Genomic DNA, 21,815 nt, shown 5'->3' with positions numbered 1-21,815 from the left:
CAGGTGTTGATCAACTAAGGCAGATATATGTTCAGTGGCTGGTTTGAAGCCAGCAACTATCGGACAACCAGGATGATAGGGTTTGTGGATCTTAAGAAGAAGGGGTGTGGTTTGGGTGTTGTGAGAATTTCTGTGGATTGAGATGTTAATCCTTGTGTGGTTTTAAGGAAGGACTGCAGGTCAGTTTGAATCACAGAGATGGGATCTTGATGGTAGACACTGTATATAGAAGTGTCAGACGGCTGGTGTAGACCTTCACTAACATATTCCTTTCAGTCAAGTACCACAGTGGTAGATCCTTTGTCTGCTGTGAGGATAATGATGGAACATAGAGCCTGGAGTTCTGCAGAGGACAGGTTAGGGTCATGTTGCAGGGACCTGAGGAAGGGTTGTGAAGCATTGTTGGATGTGAGGAATTCTTGGAAGGCTTGTAAGGGATGATTCTGAGGTATTGGTGGTGGATCAAGTTGGGATTGTGGTCTGTACTGTTCAAGGCAGGGCTCAATGTCTGTTTTGTCGTTGGAAAGGTTTTGGGATTGGGTTGCAAAGTTATATTTCCAGTGGATATTTCATGTGAAGGAATGTAGGTCCTTCACCAAAGCTGCATGATCAGATGCAGGTTTAAGGCTGAAAGTGAGGCCCTTAGATAATACAGATATTCTGGAGGGGAGAGTGCTTTAGATGAGAGGTTAAGGACACTGTATTGTTGTGACTTGTTCTTGGGATTATGGGTTATTCTTAGTCAGGGAGGCAGTGGTGAAGGCTGCAGGATGTTAAGGAGGTTGACCAAGCTTGGTTTATAGGAGAGGAGTGGTGGTTGATGGTGTGGCTGTTTAGGGAGTTGCAGAGGGACAGGAAGGGAAACGTTACTGTTCAGATAGTTTAGGGGAAGGTGGGATAGCTTTTTGAGGTGAAATCTGGCATGCTGTTGCAGTTTGGAGTTGGCTTGGCAGATGATACCATTCAAGGAAGTGTGAGGGGGCACATAAGTGCAGGATATTGTAGAAGGATAAAAGTCTGGTAGAGTGGAAATTGGCTGATGAGGCATATAGGTCACAGGTTAGCTGGGTAACAGCAAGAGACTGCTGTATTTGGAAGTGTAAAAGAACCTGGTGTAGGTTAGGATTGCATCAAGAAACAGGGACTTTCAATGTTAGGCCTTTTGGAGTAACTCCAAGGGACAAGCAGGTTTCAATAAACAGAATGTGGGATCTTAGTTTTAATAGTGCAAAAGAACGTTTTTGATAAGAACAGAGGTGATATGAAATGGGATTCATCATGACAAGAGGGGACACTTTGGAGAGTTAGAAATTGTGGGAGTAGCAGAAAATAAATAAGTAAATAAGCAGATAGATAGAAAGATAGAAAAACGGAAGACAAGCAAGGAACAACATCAGAAAAATTAGAAACATTCATATGAAAATCATTAACAAGAGGTAATGAGTGGGTAATCGATATGATATGAAAAAAAAAGTTATTGAAAAAGGAAAAAATTGGTATGGAAAGTCGTGAAAACAGAGGAAAGTTTAAAAACTGGTGAACAGAAAGCAAACATCATAGTAGTAAATGTAAACTACGTAGCTTGGGAATTAAAGTGGTATAAGAGATGGCAATAAAAGTTGATCAGAGCAGTTTGTCAAAAAACAAAAGCATGAAAATGTGAAAGAATAATGTTTAAACAACATAAGTGTATGGTGGAAAAGAAAATATCTGTCAAATTTGCGAATAAGCCAGTGAAAGACAATCAGGAGCAGGTCATGCAGTGTAATAAACTGTAAATTGTATGCAAATTCATGAATAAAAATGGCATTGATATGTTGTTGTAGTGGTTTTCAGTCCTGAGACTGGTTTGATGCAGGTCTCTATGCTGCTCTATCCTGTGCAAGCTTCTTCATCTCCCAGTACCTACTGCAATCTACATCCTTCTGAATCTGTTTAGTGTATTCATCTCTTGGTATCCCTCTACAATTTTTACCCTCTACCCTTCCCTCCAATACTAAATTGATGGTCCCTTGATGCCTCAGAACATGTCCTACCAACCGATTCCTTCTTCTAGTCAAGTTGTGCCACAAACTTCTCTTCTCCCGAATCCTATTCAATACCTCCTCATTAGTTATATGATCTACCCATCTAATCTTCTTCATCATTCTTCTGTAGCACCACATTTCGAAAACTTCTATTCTTTTCTTGTCCAAACTAGTTATCGTCCATGTTTCACATCCATACATGGCTACGCTCCATACAAATACCTGAAAACGGCTTCCTGAGACTTACATCTATACTCTATGTTAACAAATTTCTCTTCTTCAGAAATGCTTTCCTTGTCATTGCCAGTCTACATTTTATATCCTCTGTACTTCGACCATCATCATCAGTTACTTTGCTCCCCAAATAGCAAAACTCATTTACTACTTTAAGTGTCTCATTTCCTAATCTAATTCCCTCAGCATCACCCGACTTAATTCGACTACATTCCATTATCCTCGTTTTGCTTCTGTTGATGTTCATCTTATATCCTCCTTTCAAGACACTATCCATTCAACTGCTCGTTTTAGTCCTTTGCTGTCTCTGACAGCATGGATTTTAATACCTACTCCGAATTTTTCTTTTGTTTCCTTCACTGCTTGCTCAAGATACAGATTGAATGACACTGGGGAGAGGCTATAACCCTGTCTCACTCACTTCCCAACCACTGCTTCCCTTTCATGTCCCTCAACTCTTATAACTGTCATCTGGTTTCTGTACAAATTGTAAATAGCCTTTCGCTCCCTATATTTTACCCCTGCCGAATTCAGAATTTGAAAGAGAGTATTCCAGTCAACATTGTCAAAAGCTTTCTCTAAGTCTACAAATGCTAGAAATGTAGGTTTGCCCTTCCTTAATCTAGCTTCTAAGATAAGTCGTAGCGTCAGTATTGCCTCATGTGTTCCAATATTTCTACAGAATCCAAGCTGATCTTCCCCGAGGTCGGCTTTACCAGTTTTTCCATTCGCCTGTAAAGAATTCACGTTAGTATTTTGCACCCATGACTTATTAAACTGATTGTTCAGTAATTTTCACATCTGTCAGCACCTGCTTTCTTTGGGATTGGAATTATTATATTCTTCTTGAAGTCTGAGGGTTCTCATACATCTTGCTCTACAGATGGTAGAGCTCTCCCAAGGCCATCAGTATTTGTAATGGAATGTTGTCTACTCCCGGGAAAGACTCACGTCTTTCAGTGCTCTGTCAAACTCTTCACACAGTATCATATCTCCCATTTCATCTTCATCTACATCCTCTTCCATTTCCATAATATTGTCCTCAAGTACATCGCCCTTGTATAGACCCTCTGTATCCTCCTTCCACCTTTCTGCTTTCCCTTCTTTGCTGAGAACTGTGTTTCCATCTGAGCTCTTGATATTCATACAAGTGGTTCTCTTTCCTCCAAACGTCTCTTTAATTTTCCTGTAGGCAGTATCTATCTTACCTCTAGTGAGATAAGCCTCTACATTCCTACATTTGTCCTCTAGCCATCCCTACTTAGCCATTTTGCACTTCCTGTCGATCTCATTTTTGAGACATTTGTATTTTCTCCTGTCATCAATTAAATTCAATATTTCTTCTGTTACCCAAGGATTTCTACTAGCCCTCGTCTTTTTACCTACTTGATCCCCTGCTGCCTTCACTACTTCATCTCTCAAAACTACCCATTCTTCTTCTAATGTATTTCTTTCCCCCATTCCTGTCAATTGTTCCCTTATGCTCTTCCTGAAACTCTATACAACCTCTGGTTTAGTCAGTTTATCCAGGTCCCATCTCCTTAAATTCCCACCTTTTTGCAGTTTCTCCAGTTTTAATCTACAGTTCATAACCAATAGATTGTGATCAGAGTCCACATCTGCCCTTGGATATGTCTTACAATTTAAAATCTGGTTCCTAAATCTCTGTCTTACCATTATATAATCTATCTGAAACCCGTCAGTATCTCCAGGATCCTTCCATGTATACAACCTTCTTTTATGATTCTTGAACCTCTGTGGAAAATTCTACAAGGCAGCTTCCTCTTTCATTTCTTAGTCCCAATCCATATTCACCTACTATGTTTGCTTCTCTCCCTTTTCCTACTACCGAATTCCAGTCACCCATGACTATTAAATTTTCGCCTCCCTTCACTATCTGAATAATTTCTTTTATTTCATCATAAATTTTTTGATATATGCAAATAAAACTGGACACATCTATAAGCACGGAAATCAGTACTAGAAAAGATAAAGGGCCAAAGTGTTGATTAATCTTGGTAACACAGATGAACGAATGGATTACCACATAAAGTAGAAAACAGACGACAGTTTGAACAAGACAGACAACAACAAAGACTGAAAAGAGGGTTAAATAAGAAGGAGTGATGGCTACATGGGCTAATATAACAATGAAAACAGTCAATTACTGGAAAAGTTATTTAACAGGATAGATAAAAAATCTACCACCAAGTAGCAACAGAACACACACATAAAAGATGGTTGTAATTGGCAAGCTTTCGAAGCCAGTGGCTCCTTATTCAGGCAGAAGGGTTGAAGGGGAAGGAAGAGGGGTGAAGGGAAAGGACTGGAGAGGTCTAGGAAAAGGGGTCGATTTTGGGAAAGTTACACAAAACTGCAGGTGAAGGGAGACTTACCGTACGAGTTGAAAATGAAAGACTGATTGTTGAGGACTGAATTAGACGAGATTTGGGAACTAGCGGGTGGGAACTAACACTAATTAGCAGGTGGGAACCAGCACTACAACAAGTCTGTGGTTCTCGCCACCCACCTGGCCTTAATCTACATTAATTTCTTGTGTCTCAGCATTTCATCACTGTAACTTCTCTTTCCTTCACTTCATTTTAGTTTTCTACATCTTTCATTGTCTTTCGCATCTATTTTTCACTGCCCCCTCCCACTTCTGTTATGTACAATGCACTTAGCTTTTCACTCTTATTAACTCATGCATGATGTTTAAGCAGTAATCTCTGTTGGATGTTATCCTGTCTCCCACCTTTAAACACACGGGTTTTCAAATCTCGTGCGCTGCAGTCCCCGAAAATCAGTCTTTCCTTCTCATCCTGTATGCTAAGTCTCCCCTGGCTCTCAGTTCTGGGTGACTTTCCCAAAATCTACTCCTTTTCTTGGACCTCTCCTGTCTTTTTCCTTCACCCCTCTTCTTTTCCCGTCAACCTTTCTGCCTGAAGGAGGAGCCAGTGGCTCTGAAAGATTTCCTGTTACAACCATCTTTTATGTGTGTGTTCTGCCGCCACTTGGTGAATAGATTTTTCATCTATCCTATTAAATTATTTTACACACTGTGTGTATGACTAATCTCATAAACGTGCTTCTAAACAGAATATGAATAATTAAAATATTAATTGTGTGCTTGATCAGTATTATGTAATTTCAGCTTAGGAATGGTACTGAAGGAAGGCCAGTACTGATAGCAGCTGGTGGTGGTGGTCTTGGACGAGAGTCTTCTGGCACTCAAGGCAGACAGCATGGACATGGCATTAATTTGAGCAGGAAAGCATTCTCTGGAAAAGAACACAACACTACAACTGCTGGTATGTACTTGTTACTTTTGTAACGTCATTAAACTCATAATTTATATTTCCCTAGTGTTTTAAGAGCACTTAATAGAGAGAAATGTTGTCAAGAGTTTCTATCTGTCTTGACACTCACACACACACACACACACACACACACACACACACACACACACACACACACACACACACAGTAACAGGCTTATTTAACTTCTTAAAAAAATGCTTCTTCTTATCCTCCTTTATAGCTGAGGTCATTAAAGCTTACTTATGTCATGAGGTGAGGGTGTAGGATAATGATGATACTGATCAGTCTATGAAGTGAAGATATGTATTCTCAACATGAAGCTTGGATTGAACACAACAGTGTTTTACGGGGTACATTACTATTTTCGGTTGTATGCCCTTCCCGCCTCTGACTTTGTAATTCACTTACTCCATAAAATGTAGTTGCTTTATATTTCCAGTAAGTGCTAGGTCTTCCTGTTCTTCACTTGTATTCCACTTCTTAGAATCAAATCCATTCTGTACATCCCCTGAAACTTTATCGTGAACTCTTATCTTTTCTTATAGTTACATTTGTCTTTCCACTTATTTCACTTTTCATCTCTCTCTCTCTCTCTCTCTCTCTCTCTCTCTCTCTCTCTCTGTCTCTCTCTCTCTCTCTCTCTCTCTCTCTTATTTTATATTGCTGTATTATCTTTTATATAGTTTTAGTCCTCCTCTCTCTTGTTTTTAGCACTCCCTTCCACTTGTCTGTTCCTAGCCATCTTCATTTCATCTAGTTTTCTTATTCATTATGTCTCCATACTATGTCTTTTTGTCAACTCCTCATTTAGTCTTCCAGCTCCACAGCTTTTAAATTCTCATATGTAGCTGCTATGTCATTGTTAAATTTTCTATTGCTCTTCTCTGTCACACTTGCATGAGATGAGGATCTGCATCACTCTTCAAAAATTTTTCAAAAAATCTTCTTTTTTTTTTTGCCTAAGTAGGCAAGTTAAAGACTTTGTAAATTAATGAATTTGTCAGCTTTAGTGTAGATCTCTTCATTTGGTGGTATTTAGCAGGCAGACATTCTAAACTGGAGATTCGCTTTGCTTTGATATCTAATTATATTTTTCATCTGAATAATGCTTTGCAATTGCTTTTTCTGAACTTATTAAAACTTAGTAACCCATTTCACCTGTTATTATAAGTTGTCTCTAAATGTCATGACCTCAGTGGTATTTTACTGAATGTTTGTTTCTTGTGACTGAGCATCAAATAATGTACAAAATGTTTTTAACTACTCTTGCAAATAAGTATCTAGTTTACATGGATTGAGCTGTTCCCTCTAACAGGACATATAATTAAAAAGTCTATTACTTGACTAGCAGTTTTTTATCCTAAATTTGATACTCCATTACTATTCAATGAAAAATTTTGTTTTTGTTATGTAGTGCCACTGAGTTACTGGATAGGTGAATAAATATATTTTAGACTCTGTTAATATACAATTAAAAATATTACTTGGCTCAAAAAATGGTCACTTACCATCACAATGCTAGTGTTATTTGTAGGGTTATATTCACGCTATGACTAATTATAACTATTGCTTAGTTGCTTGCTTTTATGATTACAAACATGCTTTGTACACAACTAATAAACCTGATCTATGAAGATTTCCACATGGAAGGTGATACCAGTGACCATGAGGCATTTTTTGCAACAGTGATCACCAGAGTATGAAGAGCAACTAAACTGAAACAAGTGCCACACATCACCTGGCCAACATACAAGAAGAAATGTCTCTCAATAATAGCAAAACTCAAGACACTACCACTCTGCTATAAAACCTGAAGCAACATATGCTAGTGAAACACTGTTGAAGATGAACACCAAATCAACCACAGAGAAACTACAGAAGGCAGACAGAAGAATCCTTAGAACAATTGTAAACAAAAAATACCAAGTGGAGGGACAGTGGTGACTATTACCTAATGAAGTTGTATATCAAGAAACTGAGTCAATAATTGACACAATGTGGAAAAGGAGGGTTGCTTTTTTCCGCCACATTTCCAGACTACCAGAAACCAGGCTACTGAAACAACTGTTCACCTGCTTTTGGAAATTAAGACCAAGAACAACTGGTTCAAAGAAGTCCAAGATGATTTAGATGAGTTAAGTTTGACAATGCAACAAATTGAAGGCAGAGAAGAAAAGAAGATACTGAAACACAGTGACATGAGATTTAAACTAAAGACATTTGCATGCAAAAAATACACCATAACAGAGGAAGAAAGGGCAGCCATGTCAGAAAGGATGAAGAAGTTTTGGGAGCAGAAGAGAAAAGCCAAATCTACACCTAGTATTAAGACTTAAATGTATATGGATTGAATAAAGTGCTCAAATGTGGGCATAAAATATGTAAATAATATCAGCGGAGTTTAAAAACAGTTGAAATTGTTAATATTGAACATCACTCCAGGGCCCAGTGGGATCCCTATCAGATTCTGTACCAACTTTATGGCTGATTAGTCACTCTTTCAGTCATAATCTACTGTACGTCCCTCGATTAGAGAACACTGCCCATTAGTTGCAAGAAGGCACAGGTCACACCTGTCCACAAGAAGGATATAAGAAGTGATCCGCGAAACTTCTGTTCAGTACTGTGACATCCATTTGTTGTAGAATCTTCCAGTATATTCTGAGCTCAAATGTAATGAGATATCCCAAACAGAATGGCCTCCTCCATGCCAACCAGCATGAATTCTGGAAACATCAGTCATGTGAAATTCAGCCTGCACTCGTTTCACATAATATCCTGAAAGTTATCACGTAGATGTAATGTTTTTTGATTTCCAAAAAGCATGGATGCATGAGATGTTGTTGTGGTCTTCAGACCTGAGACTGGTTTGATGCAGCTCTCCTTGCTACTCTATCCTGTGGAAGCCTCTTCATCTCCCTGTACCCACTGCAAACTACATCCTTCTGAATCTGCCTAGTGTAGTAATCTCTTGGTCTCCCTCTACAATTTTTACCCTCCACGCTGCCCTCCAATACTAAATTGGTGATACCTTGATGCCTCAGAACATGTCCTACCAACCGATCCCTTCTTCTGGTCAAGTTGTGCCACAAACTTCTCTTCTCCCCAATCCTATTCAATACTTCCTCATTAGTTATGTGATCTACCCATCTAATCTTCATCATTCTTCTGTAGCACCACATTTCGAAAGCTTCTATTCTCTTCTTGTCCAAACTATTTATCGTCCATGTTTCACTTCCACACATGGCTACACTCCATACAAATACTTTCAGAAACGACTTCCTGATACATAAATCTATATTCGATATTAACAAATTTCTCTTCTTCAGAAACGCTTTCCTTGCCATTGCCAGTCTACATTTTATATCCTCTCTACTTCGACCATCATCAGTTACTTTGCTCCCCAAATAGCAAAACTCCTTTACTACTTTAAGTGTCTCATTTCCTAATCTAATTCCCTCTGCATTACCCGACTTATCCTCGTTTTGCTTTTGTTGATGTTCATCTTATATCCTCCTTTCAAGACACTATCCATTCCGTTCATCTGCTCTTCCAAGTTTTTATTTCTTTTCCATGGATTTTAATACCTACTCCGAATTTTTCTTTTGTTTCCTTCACTGCTTGCTCAAGATACAGATTGAATGACACTGGGGAGAGGCTAGAATCCTGTCTCACTCCCTTCCCAACCACTGCTTCTCTTTCATGCCCCTCGACTCTTATAACTGCCATCTGGTTTCTGTACAAATTGTAAATAGCCTTTCGCTCGGTGTATTTTACGCTGCCACCTTCAGAATTTGAAAGAGAGTATTCCAGTCAACATGGTCAAAAGCTTTCTCTAAGTCTACAAATGCTACAAACGTAGGTTTGCCCTTCCTTAATCCAGCTTCTAAGATATGTTGTAGGGTCAGTATTGCCTCACGTGTTCCAACATTTCTAGGGAATCCAAATTGATCTTCCCCGAGGTCGGATTCTACTAGTTTTTACATTCGTCTGTAAAGAATTCGCGTTAGTATTTTGCAGCTGTGACTTATTAAACTGACAGTTCGGTAATTTTCACATCTGTCAACACCTGCTTTCTTTGGGATTGGAATTATTATATTCTTCTTGAAGTCTGAGGGTATTTCACCTGTCTCATACATATTGCTCACCAGATGGTAGAGTTTTGTCAGGACTGGCTCTCCCAAGGCCGTCAGTAGTTCCGATGGAATGTTGTCTACTCCGGGCCCTTGTTTTGACTCAGGTCTTTCAGTGCTGTGTCAAAGTCTTCACGCAGTATCCTATCTCCCATTTTATCTTCATCTACATCCTCTTCCATTTCCATAATATTGTCCTCGAGTACATTGCTCTTGTATAGACCCTCTATATACTTCTTCCACCTTTCTCCTTTCCCTTCTTTGCTTAGAACTGGGTTTCCATCTGAGCTCTTGATGTTCATACAAGTGGTTCTCTTATCTCCAAAGATCTCTTTGATTTCCTGTAGGCAGTATCTATCTTACCCCTAGTGAGATAAGCTTCTACATCCTTACATTTGTCCTCTAGCCATCCCTGTTTAGCCATTTTGCACTTCCTGTCAATCTCATTTTTGAGACGTTTGTATTCCTTTTTGCCTGCTTCATTTACTGCATTTTTATATTTTCTCCTTTCATCCATTACATTCAATATTTCTTCTGTTACCCAAGGATTTCTAGCAGCCCTCGTCTTTGTACCTACTTTATCCTCTGCTGCCTTCACTACTACATCCCTCAGAGCTACCCATTCTTCTTCTACTGTATTTCTTTCCCCTATTCCTGTCAATTGTTCCCTTATGCTCTCTCTGAAACTCTGTACAACCTCTGGTTCTTTCAGTTTATCCAGGTCCCATCTCCTTAATTTCCCACATTTTTGCAGTTTCTTCAGTTTTAATCTACAGGTCATAACCAATAGATTGTGGTCAGAGTCCACATCTGCCCCTGGAAATGTCTTACAACTTAAAACCTGGTTCCTAAATCTCTGTCTTACCATTATATAATCTATCTGATACCTGTCAGTATCTCCAGGCTTCTTCCATGTATACAGCCTTCTTTTATGATTCTTGAACCAAGTGTTACCTATGATTAAGTTGTGCTCTGTGCAAAATTCTACCAGGCAGCTTCCTTTTTCATTTCTTTGCCCCAGTCCATATTCACCTACTACGTTTCCTTCTCTCCCTTTTCCTACTACCGAATTCCAGTCACCCATGACTATTAAATTTTCATCTCCCTTCACTATCTGAATAATTTCTTTTATTTGATCATACATTTCTTCGTTATCTGCAGAGATAGTTGGCATATAAACTTGTACTACTGTAGTAGGTGTGGGCTTCGTATCTATCTTGGCCACAATAATGCGTTCACTATGCTGTTTGTAGTAGCTTACCCGCATTCCTATTTTCCTATTCATTATTAAACCTACTCCTGCATTACCCCTATTTGATTTTGTGTTTATAACCCTGTAGTCACCTGACCAAAAATCTTGTTCCTCCTGCCACCGAACTTCACTAATTCCCACTATATCTAACTTTAACCTATCCATTTCCCTTTTTAAATTTTCTAACTTATCTGCCCGATTAAGGGATCTGACATTCCACCCTCCGATCCATAGAATGCCAGTTTTTTTTTTTTTTCCTGATAACGACATCCTCTTGAGTAGTCCCTGCCCAGAAATCTGAATGGGGGACTATTTTACCTCCAGAATATTTTCCCAAGAGGACGCCATCATCATTTAATCATACAGTAAAGCTGCATGCCCTCGGGAAAAATTACGGCCATAGTTTCCCCTTGCTTTTAGCTGTTCACAGTACCAGCACAGCAAGGCCGTTTTGGTTATTGTTACAAGGCCAGATCAGTCAATTATCCAGACTGTTGCCCGTGCAACTACTGAAAAGGCTGCTGCCCCTCTTCAGGAAGCACACATTTGTCTGGCCTCTCAACAGATACCCCTCCGTTGTCGTTGAACCTACGGTATGGCTATCTGTATCGCTGTGGCACACAAGCCTCCCCACCAATGGCAAGGTCCATGGTTCATGGGGGGGGGGGGGGGGGGGGAGGGGGGGGGAGATGCATGAGATATCAATTGAAATTTGTGACTGGACTGAGGGTTTCTTGGAAAGGAGGCTGCAGCATGTAATTTTGGATAGAGGGTGATTGATGCAAGGAAAAGTAACTCTGAGTGTGCTCCAGGGAAGTTTGGTGTGGTTCTTATTTCTCATGTTGTCTGTTGATGACCTTGCAAACATTACTAATGGTAACCTCAGACATTTCGCAGAAGGTGCATTTATCTCTAATGAAGTACCATCTGAAAAAAAGCTGCACAGACAATCAGATCTCTATAAGATTTCAAAGTGATGAAATGATGACATCTTGCTTTAAGTAATCAGAAATGCAAAACTGTTCACTTCCACAAAATGAAAAAAATGTGGTATCATATGACTACAGTATCAGTGAGTCACAGTTGGGGTCAATTATCTCGTACAAATAACTGGGTAGGGACATAACATGGAACAATCACATAGGACAAAGGTAAAGCAGGTAGCCAACTTTGGTTACTGGGGAAATGCAATCAGTTTATTAAGGAGGTAGCTTACAAATCTATTGTGTGACTCATCATAGAATATTGGTAAGCACAGAAGGGCAGCACAAATGGTTGTTTTTTTACCCATGAGAGAATATCACAGAGATTCTGAAGAAAGTGAATTGGTGAATACCTGAAGATAGATGAAAACTGTCCAGAGAAAACCTACTAACAAAAGTTCAAGAACCTGCTTTAAATAATGAATCTAGGAATATACCACAACCCCCTGTGTAGGGATTGTAAGGACAAGCTTGTATTAATTTCAGTGCACTCACTCAGAAGCTCATAAACATTCTCCCCATACACTATATGTGAATGGAACAGTAAAATGACCTAATAACTGGTACAATGAGAAGTACCATTTGTTACACACTTCATTGTGGTTTGACTAGTATGGAAGCTGATGTACATATGGACTACTTCTCTCTAAATATTATAGTCACAAACATTTTCACTAATTTAGTAATTATGACATGCTATACATCAATAAAAAATGCTTGTCTGTTTGCAGAGTCAGTTGCTTATAGAACTGACCAAATAATTGATTATGTGCTCAACTGCATATCATTCAGCACATAATACTGCATAAAATATTTTTTCTTCAGGTGCTGGTGGTGGCTGGAGAAATCACACAGATACAGGAAACCCCTTCACTGGAAGGTCATTGATCCACGGTGGCCGTGGTGGTCGTGGATGTTCTCATGTTTATATTAATGAAGGATCAGGTGGTTTTGGAGGAGGTGGCAGTGGCTGTCGTGCTGGAGGTGGTGGTGGTGGTTTTGCAGGTGTGCTCCATGAACTCAAAAATAGCAACCTTTGTTCTGTTCCAAATTGTGTAGATTATTTATAGTGGCATTTATTAGATGCTTACTTTTCATTTTTCAAACACATCCAATTTCAAATTTTCTTAAAGATTCCATATTCAAATTTAGGAAAATTAATATACATTGTATATTTAAGATATTATGTGGAAGAGATGTACATAAACAAGATTGACCTTTTAGCTATGTTTTCAGGCAATGTCCTGCCTTAGAACCAGTAACAGGTACATAGTATGCAAGAATATGGGTGAGCCTATGCTCTCTCTCTCTCTCTCTCTCACACACACACACACACACACACACACACATTAAGCTACATTTTCCTGCAACTAGCATTTGGCTAGCGCAAGGGATTATGTTGGCATTGCACTATGAATATTGTTACTAGACAAACAGTTTATTGCTCATTCTCATCAGATCGATAATAAATACTGTACAGGTAAAGTTTTGTTTCAACTAATACCATTCTGCTATGAAATAAATCTCTTTTATTCATTTCTAAAATATTACTGTCCATGAACTATTGCCTCACAGATGCTGCTTGTCATGCTGATACAAACATTAATCATCTCCAAACTGTTACTATATTGTGTGCAGTACACAGTACTGTAAAATGTGTTCATATCCTTCTGCATTTAGCATTTTCTTGGACACAACAAAGGTAGCACCACCTCCTCTGTACTTCCTGTTGGTACCACATATAATGACAGGTAATGTCTGACAGACATTCACCAAGCACAAATCTTCCTGTCAGATTTCCGTAGGGTACAGCATGTTTTATCACTTCAAATCAATCATTTTCAGTCACTCCACTGTGCCCTGGTGTCACTCTTAGCACTGACTCCAGAAATTTGTGGCTTAGAAATGTTTTTCTGACTAATTTAAATGCCAGTTTACATTCAGTGACTCAGTTACACAGTTTTTACTTTTACGCATTTCTTCTTGTTTCAAACAAGGCTAATTTGGACCATGCTTGTTCAGGTGTGGTGCTTTGATCTTTGCCCATTACTGCCGCATCCTCTGCCGATGTAACTCCGTCCTTTTTTCTGTCCAAGGAGTACCTTTCCTTCGGGGCGTTTCCTAAAATCTTCAGACTTCCTTCAGGATATGTCCCACAGACTTTCTGTTCTGGAGATCAGTTATTCTCAGTTCTTTAATGTCATTTTCAGTTTCTGTGAGCCAAGTGGTGTGAACCTTTTTGTTTTGCCAGAAAGTGTCCAGATGGTTGTTCAATCTGCTGGAGGCACTCTTGCAACATTGCTATAGAAAGCTACCCTTCTTTTTCTTGCACTGTCAGATATCCTCTCGATGTTTGTAGAGCTCTGAGTTATGTCACCTTCTGAATTCCCCATGTTCTCCTACTGGGCCTAGGATCTTCCTGAGGATTCTCCTCTCTATGACTTTCGGTTTCTCCATCAGACCTCTCTGGTTCATGGAAAGACATTCCATGGCATACAGGGTTTCTGGTCGTATGACTGATGTGTATTGCTTAAGTTTCAGGTTGCATGACAGGCATTTTTTGTTGTAGTCAGTGATAGGCCAATTCCAGCTTGTTGACTCTCATGGATAATGAAGTTTTTTCTGATAAGTTTGGTTCAATCCATTCGCTGAGATACTTAAAGTTCTCAGTCCTTTTGATGTTTCCCTGGTCTAGTAACATCTCTCTATTAGCTTCTTTGATCTTGGTGAAGAGCTCTGTTTTCTCCAGCGACACTTGAAGACTCAGTTTGGCTGCCTGTTTTCTGAGGCAGCTTACCTGCATTGTTGCCATTTCAAGAGAATCAGCAGTCAGTGCCATGTCATCTGCAAAAGCCATGCTATCTATAATCAGTCCTTTGTTCTTATGGGCCAGGTAGACACCACTCTAAAAACCCAACTTGGTCAGTCCCTTGTGCCATTCTCTCACAACCTTATCAAGGACACAGTTAAAGAGAAGTGGCAAGGGTCCATCCCCTTGTCTCACTCCAGTTTTTGCCGTGAAGCTTTCTGAGATCTCACCTCTAAATTTGAGTCAAGGTTTCTAGAATGAGTCTGTGCATTTTATTGTCTTCTCCTAGTTCCTAGAGTACATTGTTAAGCGTTTCTCTATCAATGGAGTCATAGGCCTTCCTGAAATCAACAGAGGTGAAGGCCACCTTGCGGTTTCTCATTTTGGACAAATTGTTGAACCACTCTTTCAGGGTTATTGTGCAGTTCAGCCCCCGGTGGACTCTCCAGGGAATGTCTCACACCAGATGAGTGTAACCCCGAAGTTTGTGTGGTAGAGAAATAAATGATGGTGTACATGTACGTGGAGAACTTGTTTGTGCAGTAATCAGCGACATAGTGTAGCTGAGGCAGAATAAGGGGAACCAGACTGCATTCGCCGAGGCAGATGGAAAACTGCCGGAAAACCATCCACAAACTGGCCGGCTCACCGGATCCGACACAAGTCCACCGGACAGATTCGTGCCACTGACCAGACACTCCTACCCATTCCGCAAAGCCATGCTTAGAAAACACAGCTAACCGGTCTGTATGCTAGTACAGTTTTAAGGTTGAGGATCTGTTCAGCACAGGATCAGGTCTTCCAAAAGCCTCCCTGATATTCTTCCAGCTGACTATCCAGTAGATCTTCTGCTCTTGTCAGTAATGTCCTGGGGGACAAGGGAAATTCCACAGTAGTTCCTCAGATCAGTAGAATCTCCCTTTTTGTGAAGCAGAGGAATCAGAGCCATATTCCAATCAGATGGTAATTTCTCTGTTTCGTAGATGCCCTGGATGATCTCGGTGAGCTTGCCGACAGCATTGCTTCCAGCACATTTCCAGAGTTCACCAACAACAGAGTTCCCTTCAGCTGCCTTATTATTCTGTAGAAATTGAATGATTTGTCCAACTTCTTCCAATGAAGGAAGCATTGAGTACAGGTTTGGCATAGTTTCTTTGTAGTCAGTCTCTCTGCTGGGTGGATCACAATTGAGTAGATTTTTAAAGTACTGAGCTAAGATGTGGCAATTGTCCTTGTCATTAAAAACCAGTTTGCCTTGCGAGAGTCTGAAGTAGAGACTTGGTAGATTGTATTTTCTGAGTGTCTGCCTGAAGGTTCTGTAGAAATCTCTGGAGTTATTCTTAGCGAAGATCTCTTTGATTTGGGCTAGATGGTTTTGTGAGAAGGTCCATTTTGTTCCTCGAATTATCTTAGCTGTAAGCCATCTTTGTTCCAAAAAGTTCTCCCAATTTTTTCTTGGTTTTCTTACAATTGCACTTCCCCCCAGAGTGTTTGTCTTTGGGCTATTGCATTGTCACAGTCTTCATTCCACCATAGATGCTTCCTTCTTCTCGTGAGGGGGATGAGTTCATTGGCCGTCTGCACAATAGTATCCTTCAGTTGGTCCCAGCTGTTGAAATCTGTATTTTTCAGTCTCTGGCTCACTTCTTGTCTGTTCTTTAGTTGCTCTACATCAAATCTCACCATCCTGGAGGATGTGTGTGCCGTAGTGTTTCTAGGCTGTAGTCTGATTTTGATCTTTGAGAAATATGGTCTGAGTCTAGATTGGCACTTCTTAATACCTTCAGGTTTTGTATTTCCTTTTGAAATTTTCTTGAAATGGCCACATAATTTACCTGGAATTCACCCAAGTTGGTGTTAGGTGAGATCCAAGTCTTCTGCTTCTTTGGCAGATGTTTCATGACCAACCCAAAAGTCCTACACAGATCCACCCATTGTGCTTGGTTCTCATATATGCCAAGTAGTTGCCCACTATATTTTTGTACTTTTTCTCTGTTCCCAGTTGGGCATTGAAGTCACCAAGAAGTATGGTGGTGTGTGTCTCTGGAACATTAGAGAGAATAACTTCTATTCTTCCCAGAATTTGTCAGTTCTGTCTGGATTATGTCTGTTGTCCTGGTTGGTTTGGGCATGTACGTTGGCTACGTTGTAGCTCTTGTTAGCACATTTGAGGGAGAGGAGGATACATGATTGCTTGGGAAGGTGAAGTCAGTCACTGAATCCAGTATCTTGTGACTGATTATAAATCCTGTACCTAAGTGGGGTACGTTGTTCATTACCTATTGACCCACTTTTTCTTTGAAGTTCTGTACCCTTGGGACTTGAAGGCACGATCATCCATGAATTTGGTTTCCTGTACTGCTGTCAGTACTATGTTGTGTTGTGTTAGTGAATCAGTCAGGTGTTTCAATTTACCCACTTTGAACAGTGAATTATCATTAAACGTTGTGAAGAAGCTTTACCGTCTTGATCTGAGTTTATATGCGGTGATTTCAGGATGCTCCGACTCATCCTCAAAGCATGTTGATGTGGACTCCCCACAATCTGAAGGTCCATCAACATCACCTTGGGTGACAGTGGATTGATTACCACCTGGGGTAGTGCATTCAGCGAAATTTCCCTCCATGGTCAGTTGGAGATTATTCTTCATGGGACAATGGCAAGCCACTGTCCAAGATACTACCCAAGTTGTTAGCTTGAGAGGCTTATTATTTGGGGTTGTCACCCTTAAGACAGGTTGCCTTCACTATGGTTAAGGAGCCCTGTCCACCCCTCTCTTTACTTATGACAAGGCACAGTAGGAAACAGGGCAAGGAAGGGACAGGATGATGATAGGGAAATGGGGACAGATAGGCCGCTGTGGAACACATTTTGTCTGCCATTGCCGGCATAGCCCTCCAGAGCCAGAAGATGCAGACCTCCTCATCAACACTGACAGTGCTTTGTGAAGGTGGTGTCCCCTGAGAACATTATATATATTCTCATTTCATTATATGTATTCTGCTCTGGATTTTTCATTACTGAATTTATAACAACATTTGGGCTTGCACATTTATACAGATAAAAATCCCAGTCCAGACAGAGAGGGCACAAGTGTGAGCACAATTAAATGTTTTTTATTGTCCTGCTTGTATAAAAATGACATAGATAAGGTGTACACACTCTGGGACAACCAGAATATCCAGGAAGAACCCAGGATTTTTTTCATCTGGGAGAAAACCAGGAAAAACCCAGAGATTTTTTGGAATTCCAGGAATTTTTCTTTGTTTTAGTTTTCAGTTAAATTTTTATATTGTTTTATTATCTTGCCTGGTAACAACTGGTACCCTGACAAAGTATATTACTTATTACTTTATCCCACTACTGCAGAATAATGCTACAACAATAAAACATAAGCAAGAGGGGTGGGTGGGGGGGGAATAAATAAAACTTCAGTTGCAAAGGAAATGCGACTTTTACAACAACAAAATACCATGCACAAACAAGCATCTGCCAACAGCAAAATGTGTCAAAGGCATTAGGACGTAGACTATGCAATATTTTGTAACAAGAAACTGTTTCTGACATGACATCACAACTATTTACATTTGGTTCGTTTGAGCAGTTGCCAGCGGGCTCAGACACATTCATGGTTGAGTCACCTATGAACAGCACCTTCTCCCACTTCTGGCTATTTCAAGTGTGGCTGTTTGCTGCATGAGCAGTAGCAGCCATCAGCCAGATCCTAATTAGAAAAAATTTTTTGGCAAGCCCAAGCTGCCAGATTTGCCCATGTGCAGAGCAGTCTGAATTATTGTGGGGAGGGTGACTAGTGGCATATAGATGGATGAGAAAATAATGGAAACTGATTAATAATTTCTGCTTGAATAATTTAAAAAAATTAATAGGAAAGAATAATTGAAAGAAATTGGAAGGTATGCATTTCCTGGGTGAACTTTAACTGGTACTAATATCAACAGACCTTCAGTGTCAATACATTTAAGATCAGTACTCATTGTTTAAATTACATACTTCTTCACACTAGTTCCGTTGCCTGCAGTGCTGATTATGATGAAGCTGATACAGGATTGCACCTCTGCTGCTTGCGCAAATTCCTCTTGTCCGCTTCAAACCTCGTAATGGAGGATTCTCGGTGCAGGCAAAATGATGAACAGACAGGTATAATTGATGTAAACATATGAATTTACATGGCCTACATTTGGAATACATATTTTTAAACAATACTGGTACGACAGAGCTAGTCATATGTCCGCAATTATCTTTACCACAAAACAATTTGTCATTTTATCATTGGCTTTATATATATATATAAAGCTGCTTGTGTCTGTGTATGTGCGGATGGATATGTGTGTGTGTGTGCGAGTGTACACCTGTCCTTTTTTTCCCCTAAGGGAAGTCTTTCCGCTCCCGGGATTGGAATGACTCCTTACCCTCTCCCTTAAAACCCACATCCTTTCATTTTTCCCTCTCCTTCCCTCTTTCCTGACGAAGCAACTGCCAGTTGCGAAAGCTCGTAATTCTGTGTGTGTGTTTGTATGTTTTGTTCATGTGCCTGTCTGCCGGCGCTTTCCCGCTTGGTAAGTCTTGGAATCTTTGTTTTTAATATATATATATATATATATATATATATATATATATATATATATATATATATATATATATATATATATATATATATAAAACACACAAACACACACACAAAATTACGAGCTTTCGCAACTGGCAGTTGCTTCGTCAGGAAGGAAGGAAGGAGAGGGAAAAATGAAAGGGTGTGGGTTTTAAGGGAGAGGGTAAGGAGTCATTCCAATCCCGGGAGCGGAAAGACTTCCCTTAGGGGAAAAAAAAGGACAGGTGTACACTCGCACACACACACACATATCCATCCGCACATACACAGACACCTGTGTATGTGCGGATGGATATGTGTGTGTGTGTGCGAGTGTACACCTGTCCTTTTTTTTCCCCTAAGGGAAGTCTTTCCGCTCCCGGGATTGGAATGACTCCTTACCCTCTCCCTTAAAACCCACACCCTTTCATTTTTCCCTCTCCTTCCTTCCTTCCTGATGAAGCAACTGCCAGTTGCGAAAGCTCGTAATTTTGTGTGTGTGTTTGTGTGTTTTGTTCATGTGCCTGTCTGCCGGCGCTTTCCCGCTTGGTAAGTCTTGGAATCTTTATTTTTAATATATTTTTCCCATGTGGAAGTTTCTTTCTGTTTTATTTATATATATATATATATATATAGCTTACAAGTATAAAAAGAATGAAGAAGGAAGAAAATAATAATAATATGATTCATCATAATTGCCCCCCACTGTGCACTGATGTCACAGAGAGGTGCACAGTGTCTGACCTTATTTTTCTTTTTGAGGGTTGATAACCCTGGCTGTACTTTATCCATGTACATGATCATGTGGCTCTTTAGATGAGGCTGAGGCTGGAACATTTCCTAATTTTTAGCAAAAGCAAGTCAGTGCCGAACCATAAGAAGTACAATATTTATAAAGAAATAAATCTTACCTATACTTCCGAGTTATGGCGTGCCTCTCTGCATACTGCCATCTCCCTCTTGTGTGCTTGTAAGTCACGTTCATCTGATGCACAAAATACTATGTGCTGGTGCTGATACAGTTACATGTTTCAGGTGGAGATGTTTGGGATAATGAAACAATTGACGGTGAAGGTGGCTACTCAATTATTGGTGATGGAATAATGGGTAAGGTAGAGGAGGGGGCACATGATGGTCCTGGTCAAGTGATTATCATACCTGCAGTTTCTGGTTGCAACTGCAATTACCGCTGTATTGCTCTAGATGAGCACCGACATAATGTACGCTGCATCTGCCCAGACAACTGGGCAGTCGCAGCTGACAACATAAGTTGTGTGCGTAAGTATTTTTCCTTTTGTACTCTTTTTTCATATTTTACCTTAAAATTATATTATTTGAGTATTAATTTAAAATGATACATGCACCTACTTAACACTTTGGAGACTGGCTGCTTAGGAGGATATCGGGCCTAGGGAACTGGCCATATATGCCGTTATTTAAAGTATTACTGGCACCTGTGTAGTCAGTGTGTCTTAAAAGAGTAATACATACTAAAGTAAGTCCAAGAATCATGATTTATTTTTAATATTTGCTGTAGTTCTTTGATACATTACAAATTTTAAAGTAAAGATGACAGAAAATGTAATTTTCCCACCAAAAATAAATAAATAAATAAAATAAAAAAATTAAAAAAAAATTGCAAGGTGAGTTATTGACCAGTTTCTTCCTCTTGAACTTCCAGAATTCCTTGCCAACTCAACAAGCATGACATATTTGTAGCAGAACTCAGCTATGTCTAATGGGCAGATGTTTAAAATTATATCAATGCAGTCATATTGGCTTAGTCACTTTCAATAGCAGTTGTTATTTTGCTGATGTTTATTTTGAAATAATTCTTTGAAAATGACAACAGAAGGCAGTTAGCAATCTAGTGACAACTAGTGAGATGTCTCCACAATGCTCTCATATGAGATGAGTCCAGTTTTTGAGTAACAGATGGCTTGCGCACTGAGAAAATTGTGGCCCAACTTATGTTTGAATGTGGTCTTTTTAACACAAAGGTTTTGGCCCAGACTGTTGTCAGGGCTGACCTCCAAAGTGTTAAAAGTTTCAGTAAGCTAGAGGACAGTACTTTTGGTGATATTAGGTATCAGTTCAGCAAATATATGACCAGATTTACATAAGGAGTGGAATGCTGCCATATACAAGACACTGTTTTATAGCTTTGTTATTATTCAAGCATTGTTTCATCATTTCAGTGGCATTTTTTTTTTAATTTTCTTTGTGAAAAATTATTGTTACTTGTTAACCTCTTGTGTAGGTTGTATGAATGAGTTGCTCAAAAGTATTTACAGTCATAAAAGAGTAGTTACTAGGTGCCAAATAGTTTATTCTAGTTTCATACAATACACAGTTAAGTCATACATCACTAAGTTTTGCTGTTATAAGTTGTTCATTTACGCTGTGCTTGAACATTTAGGTCTGGGATGCTAAATTCGAATATAATAATA

The 21,815-nt window shown here is 39.6% G+C and overlaps 1 protein-coding gene across 8 annotated transcripts in view; it reads left to right on the top strand.

Annotated features, from left to right (window-relative positions):
- The window catches only part of LOC126359421 (leukocyte tyrosine kinase receptor), an 815,186-nt gene that overhangs the window by 558,739 nt on the left and 234,632 nt on the right, over positions 1-21,815 (top strand). For all 8 annotated transcript variants that reach the window (XR_007566229.1, XM_050007634.1, XM_050007633.1 and 5 more), the window contains 3 exons: positions 5,416-5,572; positions 12,776-12,955; positions 20,401-20,643. Coding sequence is in view for 7 of the 8 variants with exons in the window: in XM_050007634.1 (XP_049863591.1) it covers positions 5,416-5,572; positions 12,776-12,955; positions 20,401-20,643 (580 nt within the window). In the remaining variant the exon portion in view is untranslated. The remainder of the gene's footprint in view (positions 1-5,415; positions 5,573-12,775; positions 12,956-20,400; positions 20,644-21,815) is intronic.

The sequence above is a fragment of the Schistocerca gregaria genome, chromosome 1 (genome assembly GCF_023897955.1).
Source record: "Schistocerca gregaria isolate iqSchGreg1 chromosome 1, iqSchGreg1.2, whole genome shotgun sequence".
Taxonomy (NCBI): domain Eukaryota; kingdom Metazoa; phylum Arthropoda; class Insecta; order Orthoptera; family Acrididae; genus Schistocerca; species Schistocerca gregaria.
The sequence above is the reverse complement of the archived record's forward strand: the minus strand, read 5'-3'. Positions and strand labels throughout refer to the sequence as shown.